Source organism: Pseudoliparis swirei, chromosome 5, assembly GCF_029220125.1.
Source record: "Pseudoliparis swirei isolate HS2019 ecotype Mariana Trench chromosome 5, NWPU_hadal_v1, whole genome shotgun sequence".
Taxonomy (NCBI): domain Eukaryota; kingdom Metazoa; phylum Chordata; class Actinopteri; order Perciformes; family Liparidae; genus Pseudoliparis; species Pseudoliparis swirei.
The window spans coordinates 644,930-654,639 of NC_079392.1; the positions used below are offsets into that span (position 1 = coordinate 644,930).

The 9,710-nt window shown below is 45.2% G+C and overlaps 1 protein-coding gene across 1 annotated transcript in view; it reads left to right on the forward strand.

Moving 5' to 3' along the window:
- The window catches only part of jak3 (Janus kinase 3 (a protein tyrosine kinase, leukocyte)), a 24,168-nt gene extending 14,824 nt beyond the window's left edge, over window positions 1-9,344 (forward strand). Inside the window, exons 18-23 of the mRNA XM_056415002.1 lie at window positions 2,606-2,735; window positions 4,237-4,358; window positions 4,721-4,893; window positions 5,015-5,132; window positions 5,270-5,383; window positions 9,076-9,344. Coding sequence (XP_056270977.1) covers window positions 2,606-2,735; window positions 4,237-4,358; window positions 4,721-4,893; window positions 5,015-5,132; window positions 5,270-5,383; window positions 9,076-9,228 — 810 coding nt within the window. The 3' untranslated portion in view covers window positions 9,229-9,344. The remainder of the gene's footprint in view (window positions 1-2,605; window positions 2,736-4,236; window positions 4,359-4,720; window positions 4,894-5,014; window positions 5,133-5,269; window positions 5,384-9,075) is intronic.
- The last annotated feature ends 366 nt before the right edge of the window (window positions 9,345-9,710 follow it).

Sequence of the window (9,710 nt, forward strand, 5' to 3'; positions counted from 1 at the left end):
GCCGGGCTGTGAAGACCATGTCGACTGTACTCCTGTTCTTCCTAAAGCCACACTGTGATTCTGGGAGCAATGCCTCTGTGATGTTGTTGAGTAGCCTCTGCAGCAGCACCTTGGCCAGGACCTTACCAGCAACAGCAAGGAGTGCTATACCCTGTGGTTGCCACAGATGGTCTTGTCACCTTTGTTTTATATATAGTGACAATTTGGCATCTCTCCATTGCTGTGGGATGTTTCATCAGCCCATACTTTAGTGATGTGTTGATGTAGCGCTCTTGTACAGAGGTAACCACCATGTTTAAGCAGTTCATGAGGATATTGTCCATGCCAGGAGACTTGTTGTTCTTCAGAGAGCGGACGGCTGACAGGACCTCCAGGAAGGTCGGGGTTGGTTAAGGTTGTCAATCGGTGGAAGTTCAGGCAGTTGATCCAGGATGGTGCGGTCTGCTTTAGAGTCCTGATTAAGCAGGGTATTAAAATGTTCAGCCCACCTCTCCAGTATACTGCTCTGGTCTTTAGGACTCTGAGCCCATCTGCGGTTTTAACAGGGGTGATGCAGTGGTTTGTTGGGTCGTAGTTAGATTTGATTGTATTGTAAAGTTATGCATATCATTTCTATCAGCGAAAGATTGGATTTCCTGTGCCTTCTCTGTCCACCACTTGTTTTGCATTGTCCGTAGGGTCTTTTGCACTTCACGCCTCGCCCTCTGCCATTGCTGTCTGGCGGTGCTCAATGAGGGGTTTCAGGGTTGCCTGGTGTGCTTTGTGCATGACGTTCAGTGAGTTACGGATGGTGTCTGAGTTATTGTCAAACCAGTCCTGGTGGTTTTGGTCTTATAGCCGATTGTGTGGGCTGCTGCTTCATGAAGGGCTGAGCTGATAGCGGTCCACTGTAGGTCTGTGTCATTCTCTCCTCTCAAGGTGAGTTCAAGCTCTTCAAGTTTTCAGCCAGGAGCATCGAACTCATTTCTTGTGCTGGTATCCTTCAGACAGGCACAGTCTAAGCGTCTCCCACTGACCCCACGTTTCCGCATGGGGGGGCGTACGCTCATGTGGACTTTGGCCACGATCATCCTGTGGTCTGTCCAGCATTCTGCACCTCTCATGGCCCGGCATATGAGAACGTCTTTGATGTCACAACGTCTCACGATGACATAGTCAATCAGGTGCCAATGTTTAGGCGTGGGTGCATCCATGATGTTTTATATTTGGTCTTTTGCTGGAAGATGGTGTTGGTTATGGTCAGGTTGTGCTCAGAGCAGAGTAAGTAATCTCATGCCATTTGAGTTGGCCTGACCAATACCATGCCTGCCAAGCACTCCTTTCCATATCCTGTCACTCTGCCCCACACGAGCATTGAAGTCCCCAAGGAGGAGGATCTTGTCGGTCTTGGGGATCCGGTGGAGAGCCTCATCCAGTGACTGATAGAATGAGTCTTTAACCTCAGTGTCGGATGGCAGTGTTGGCGCATACACACTAAGAAGTGTAGCAAGCGGTTCTTCGCCAGGGGATACGGAGGGTCATCAGTCTTTCACTGATGCCCACAGGTGTTCGAGTGAGTCTTGGTAGCAGTGTGTTCTTGATGGCCAGTCCCACACCGTGCAGATGTTGTCCACCTGGGGGATAGCCTTTCCAGAAGAAGGTGTAACCAGACCCTTCCTCTATCAGCGACCCTTCATCAAGGAGCCTGGTCTCGCAAAGTGCGGCGATGTCGATGTTGTAACGCCTCAGCTCGGCCGCAATCAGTGCTGTTCTTCTGTGAGGTCTTTCGGTTCTGCCATAGGAGTCCAGGAGGGTTCTTACGTTCCATGTTGCCAGTTTTAGGTTTTGGGTTTTTTTTCTTCTGTTTCGACCGCAGAAGTGGAATGACCCGACAGGTGCGGTAGCCTGTCCAGGTGCGAGTTGAACACACACACTCACACACACACACACTCACACTCTCAAACACACACTCTCACACACACACACACACACTCACACTCACACTCACACACACACTCTCACACACACACACACACACTCACACACACACACTCACACACACACACACTCTCACACACACACACACACACTCACACTCACACACACTCTCACACTCACACACACACACACACTCACACACTCACACTCTCACACACTCTCACACTCACACACACACACACACTCTCACACACTCACACACACTCACACACACACACACACACACTCACACTCTCACACTCTCACATACACACACTCTCACACACTCACACACACTCACACACACACACTCTCACACACACACTCTCACACTCACACACACACACACACTCACTCACACACACACACACTCACACACACACACACACTCTCACACACACACTCACTCTCACACACTCACACACACACACTCTCACACACACACACTCACACTCTCACACACTCACACACACACACACTCTCACACACACACACTCACACTCTCTCACACACTCACACACACACACACACACACACTCCACACACACACACCTCCACACTCACACACACTCACCTGTGCACACCCACCACTCTGGGCGGACACACACACACTCACTGTGCTTTATGACTCACACACCATTATGTGGAGCTGGTGGCGGTGAAGAAGCTGCAGCCCAACAGGAAGTCCACGCTGGAGGACTTCAGGAAGGAGGTGCACACGCTGAGCGTCTTCCAGTGCGACTACATCGTCCAGTACAGAGGCGTCTGCTACAGCACGGGTAAGGACACTAGGTCCAAGGGAAGGAAACGGGTTTAGATACTTATTCCACATCTGAGAGCCTCCATGTTACTGGACCTGTTGGTGCCCCTTGCTTCAGGGTCTACCCTCTGAGATCCAGGGTCTACCCTCTGAGATCCAAGGTCTACCCTCTGAGATCTAAGGTCTACCCTCTGAGATCCAGGGTCTACCCTCTGAGATCCAAGGTCTACCCTCTGAGATCCAAGGTCTACCCTCTGAGATCCAGGGTCTACCCTCTGAGATCCAAGGTCTACCCTCTGAGATCCAGGGTCTACCCTCTGAGATCCAGGGTCTACCATCTGAGATCCAGGGTCTACCCTCTGAGATCCAAGGTCTACCCTCTGAGATCCAAGGTCTACCCTCTGAGATCCAGGGTCTACCCTCTGAGATCCAAGGTCTACCCTCTGAGATCCAAGGTCTACCCTCTGAGATCCAAGGTCTACCCTCTGAGATCCAGGGTCTACCCTCTGAGATCCAAGGTCTACCCTCTGAGATCCAAGGTCTACCCTCTGAGATCCAGGGTCTACCCTCTGAGATCCAAGGTCTACCCTCTGAGATCCAGGGTCTACCCTCTGAGATCCAAGGTCTACCCTCTGAGATCCAGGGTCTACCCTCTGAGATCCAGGGTCTACCCTCTGAGATCCAAGGTCTACCCTCTGAGATCCAGGGTCTACCCTCTGAGATCCAAGGTCTACCCTCTGAGATCCAGGGTCTACCCTCTGAGATCCAAGGTCTACCCTCTGAGATCCAATGTCTACCCTCTGAGATCCAGGGTCTGCCTCTGAGATCCAAGGTCTACCCTCTGAGATCCAGGGTCTACCCTCTGAGATCCAAGGTCTACCCTCTGAGATCCAGGGTCTACCCTCTGAGATCCAAGGTCTACCCTCTGAGATCCAGGGTCTACCCTCTGAGATCCAAGGTCTACCCTCTGAGATCCAAGGTCTACCCTCTGAGATCCAGGGTCTACCCTCTGAGATCCAAGGTCTACCCTCTGAGATCCAGGGTCTACCCTCTGAGATCCAAGGTCTACCCTCTGAAATCCAGGGTCTACCCTCTTAGATCCAGGGTCTACCCTCTGAGATCCAAGGTCTACCCTCTGAGATCCAAGGTCTACCCTCTGAGATCCAGGGTCTACCCTCTGAGATCCAAGGTCTACCCTCTGAGATCCAGGGTCTACCCTCTGAGATCCAAGGTCTACCCTCTGAGATCCAGGGTCTACCCTCTGAGATCCAAGGTCTACCCTCTGAAATCCAGGGTCTACCCTCTGAGATCCAGGGTCTACCTTCTGTGATCCAAGGTCTACCCTCTGAGATCCAGGGTCTACCTTCTGTGATCCAGGACCACATTGAATAAGAACCCTGATCAGACTTATGGTTACAGGAATGTGTTTGTAACATCTGGTTTGAAGGCTGATGGATGCAGATGTTTCTTGTTCCTCAGCATGAGCCTGGTGATGGATGCAGATGTTTCTTGTGTCTCAGGTCGGCTCAGCATGAGCCTGGTGATGGAGTACCTGCCGTACGGCAGCCTCATCGTCTACCTGGAGAGCCACCGGCAGGTGGACACCAGGCGGATGCTGCTGTTTGCGTCTCAGATCTGCTCGGTGAGAGGAGCTTGTGACTCATGGCGTGTAGGAATGATACGACTCAGAGGATTCAGAACTGGCTTCTACAGCCGTCAAGTGTTGTGACTTTGAGTCGTCGTGTCAACAAATAAACAAACTCAAAAAATCAATCAACAAAAACCTCATTCACACGGTGAGAACAAAGTTGTCCTTTCAGTCAGTGAAGGTCGTCGCTCTGCAGCGCAGGAATCACACCTTTCGTTCGGTGGTAACCACCAGTGGAATCTGAACTCGACATAACATTCAACCGTGAGGACGTTCAGGGTCTTCTTCTCCTGTCAGATAGGAACACGTGTTCATGAACCCAGAGGGACGCCTTCTCTCTTCTCGTGTCTCCACAGGGGATGGAGTACCTGCAGACGCTACGCTACGTCCATCGAGACCTCGCAGCCAGAAACATCCTCGTGGCCAACGAGGCGCTGGTGAAAATCGCTGATTTTGGACTGACAAAGTTTATTCCTTCAGACAAGGAGTACTACCGAGTCCTGCAGCCGGGGGAGAGCCCCGTCTTCTGGTAGAGTCGCTCTTTGATTCCATTCAGAGGCTTTCTGATGAACATCTGGCTGTGTCTTTATTTCCTAGAGGTCACCTGAGGTCACCTGGGGTCACCTGACAACACTGGTTATCTAACGCAGGTACGCTCCGGAGTCCATCAGCGAGTCCAGGTTCTCCCACAAGTCAGACGTGTGGAGCTTCGGAGTTGTTCTCCACGAGCTCTTCTGCTACTGCGACACGAGCTGCAGCCCAAAGAGGGTGAGGCGACTCATGCTGAGTCATGCTAAGGCATGCTAAGTCATGCTGAGTCATGCTAAGTCCTGCTTAGTCATGCACGGACCATATTTAAACATTAAAGTGTGAAGGATGTTCCGTGTATCTTCTCTGTGGCTTAGCTCTACCTGCAGGAGATCGGCCTCGACCTGCAGAGTCCGTCCATCTCGATGCATCTGGAGAACATCCTGAGGAACGACTGGAGGCTCCCGGCTCCGCTGAGCTGCCCCCACAAGGCCAGCCCCCTCACATTCACTTAGTCACACATTCACTTAGTCACACATTCACTTAGTCACTTAGTCACACATTCACTTAGTCACACATTCACTTAGTCACACATTCACTTAATCACACATTCACTTAGTCACACATTCACTTAATCACACATTCACTTAGTCACACATTCACTTAGTCACTTAGTCACACATTCACTTAGTCACACATTCACTTAGTCACACATTCACTTAATCACACATTCACTTGGTCACTTAGTCACACATTCACTTAGTCACACATTCACTTAATCACACATTCACTTAATCACACATTCACTTAGTCACACATTCACTTAGTCACACATTCACTTAATCACACATTCACTTAGTCACACATTCACTTAGTCACACATTCACTTAGTCACACATTCACTTAATCACACATTCACTTAGTCACTTAGTCACACATTCACTTAGTCACACATTCACTTAGTCACACATTCACTTAATCACACATTCACTTGGTCACACATTCACTTAATCACACATTCACTTAGTCACACATTCACTTAGTCACACATTCACTTAATCACACATTCACTTAGTCACACATTCACTTAATCACATTCACTTAGTCACACATTCCTTAATCACACATTCACTTGGTCAGTCACATTCACTTAGTCATTCCTTAATCACACATTCACTTAGTCACACATTCACCTTAGTCACACATTCACTTAGTCACACATTCACTTGGTCACACATTGTCAGTCACATTCACAATCACACATTCACTTGGTCCTTAGTCACACATTCCTTAGTCACATTCCTTAGTCACACATTCACTTAATCACACATTCACTTGGTCACTTAGTCACACATTCACTTAGTCACACATTCACTTAGTCACACATTCACTTAGTCACACATTCACTTAATCACACATTCACTTAGTCACACATTCATAGTCACTTGGTCACACATTCCTTAGTCACACATTCACTTAATCACACATTCACTTGGTCACTTGGTCACACATTCTTGGTCACACATTCACTTGGTCACACATTCTTGGTCACACATTCACTTAATCACACATTCACTTGGTCACTTAGTCACACATTCACTTTGTCACACATTCACTTAATCACACATTCACTTAGTCACTTAGTCACACATTCACTTAGTCACACATTCACTTAGTCACACATTCACTTATTCCTTAGTCACTTGTCACATTCACTTGGTCACACATGTCACTTTGTCACACATTCACTTAGTCACACATTCACTTAGTCACACATTCACCAATCACATTCCTTAGTCACACATTCACTTAATCACACATTCACTTAGTCACTTAGTCACACATTCACTTAGTCACACATTCACTTAGTCACACATTCACTTAATCACACATTCACTTGGTCACTTAGTCACACATTCACTTAGTCACACATTCACTTAATCACACATTCACTTAATCACACATTCACTTGGTCACTTAGTCACACATTCACTTAGTCACTTAGTCACACATTCACTTGGTCACTTAGTCACACATTCACTTGGTCACTTAGTCACACATTCACTTAGTCACACATTCACTTAGTCACACATTCACTTGGTCACTTAGTCACACATTCACTTAGTCACACATTCACTTAATCACACATTCACTTGGTCCTTGGTCACACATCCACTTAATCACACATTCACTTAATCACACATTCACTTGGTCACTCATTCACTTAGTCACTTAGTCACACATTCTTGGTCCTTGGTCACACATTCACTTGGTCATAGTCACACATTCACTTAGTCACACATTTGTAGTCACACATTCACTTAGTCACACATTCATAGTCACTTAGTCACACATTCACTTCGTCACTTAGTCACATTCCTTAGTCACACATTTAGTCACACATTCACTTAGTCACACATTTACTTAGTCACACATTCACTTAGTCACACATTCACTTAGTCACACATTTACTTAGTCACACATTCACTTAGTCACACATTTACTTAGTCACACATTCACTTAGTCACACATTCACTTAGTCACACATTCACTTAGTCACACATTTACTTAGTCACACATTCACTTAGTCACACATTTACTTAGTCACACATTTACTTAGTCACACATTACTTAGTCACACATTCACTTAGTCACACATTTAGTTAGTCACACATTTATTTAGTCACACATTTACTTAGTCACACATTCACTTAGTCACACATTCACTTAGTCACACATTTACTTAGTCACACATTCACTTGGTCACACATTTACTTATTCACACATTCACTTATTCACTTAGTCACTCATTCACTTAGTCACTTAGTCACACATTCACTTATTCACTTAGTCACACATTCACTTATTCGCCTAGTCACACATTTACTTATTCACACATTCACTTATTCACTTAGTCACACATTTACTTAGTGACACATTCACTTATTCACTTAGTCACACATTCACTTAGTCACACATTCACTTAGTCACACATTCACTTATTCACTTAGTCACACATTTACTTAGTCACACATTCACTTATTCACTGAGTCACACATTCACTTAGTCACACATTTACTTATTCACTTAGTCACACATTCACTTAGTCACACATTTACTTAGTCACATTCACTTAGTCACACATGCTTGGTTCACTGGTAGTCACATTCACTTATTCACACATTCACTTAGTCACACATTTACTTATTCACACATTCACTTAGTCACACATTCACTTAGTCACACATTCACTTAGTCACACATTTATTTACTTGCTTAGTCACACATTCCTTATTCATTCTTAGTCACATTCACTTAGTCACATTCAGTCACACATTCACTTAGTCACACATTCACTTAGTCACACATTTACTTAGTCACACATTCACTTAGTCACACATTCACTTAGTCATACATTTACTTAGTCACACATTCACTTTGTCACACATTCACTTATTCACACATTCACTTAGTCATACATTCACTTAGTCACACATTCACTTCGTCACACATTCACTTATTCACTTAGTCATACATTTACTTAGTCACACATTTACTTAGTCACTTATTCACTTTGTCACACATTCACTTATTCACTTAGTCACTCATTCACTTAGTCACACATTCACTTAGTCACACATTCACCTAGTCACACATTCACTTAGTCACATTCACTTAGTCACTTATTCACTTTGTCACACATTCACTTATTCACTTAGTCACTCATTCACTTAGTCACACATTCACTCATTCACTTAGTCACACATTCACTTATTCACTTAGTCACACATTCACTTCGTCACACATTTACTTATTCACTTAGTCACTCGTTCACTTATTCACTTAGTCACACATTTACTTATTCACACATTCACTTCTTCACTTAGTCACACATTTACTTATTCACACATTCACTTATTCACTCAGTCACACATTTACTTATTCACACTTTCACTTATTCACTTAGTCACACATTTACTTATTCACTTAGTCACACATTTACTTATTCACACATTCACTTATTCACTTAGTCACTCATTCACTTATTCACTTATTCACACATTCACATATTCACTTATTCACACATTCACTCATTCCCAGTATGATGTGATGACGTCATGTGACTTGGTGAGTGATGGCGGGGTGCAGTCAGGTCTCAAGGTGTCATGATCTGTGACTGCAGGTCTACAGCCTGATGAAGCAGTGCTGGGCCTTCGACTTCCAGGAGCGGCCATGTTTCTCCAGCTTGGGAGAACAACTGGAAACCATCGAGCAGGAAGAGAGAGAGAGAGAGAGAGAGAGAGAGAGAGAGACAGGGAGAGAGAGAGAGAGCTGAAGGCTGAGAGGAGCTGATGACGTATATGTTCAGCAGAAGATGAAATGTATGTTGAAAAAACTAAAGACTTTTTTTGTTGTGTATTTTTTTAATGAAAGATAATTGTAAACAACATATTTGTTGCGTCTGATCTCACTTTGTTTCATGTGTTGATTCAGTGTCAATGAATAATGAGTATTGTTGTTATTCTGTAATAGTATTGACATCCTTGATTACCATACAGTGTGTGTGTGGTTGTCTTGTCCCCTCATGCAGCTGCGCTATGTGTGCAGTTACCTGTCGCACCAGGTGACCCCGAGGAGTCAACATGTCAACAACTTCCTGGGGTCAAAGATGGGGAATGATGAACTTCATCATTTCTTAACAGTAAAATAACCTCGGACACAGCAGAGGGCCTCGTGAACAACAAGTGGAGATATAATATAAAAGATATTAAGAATAAATATATTCATAAAACATGCAATATATTATATACAAGCTAA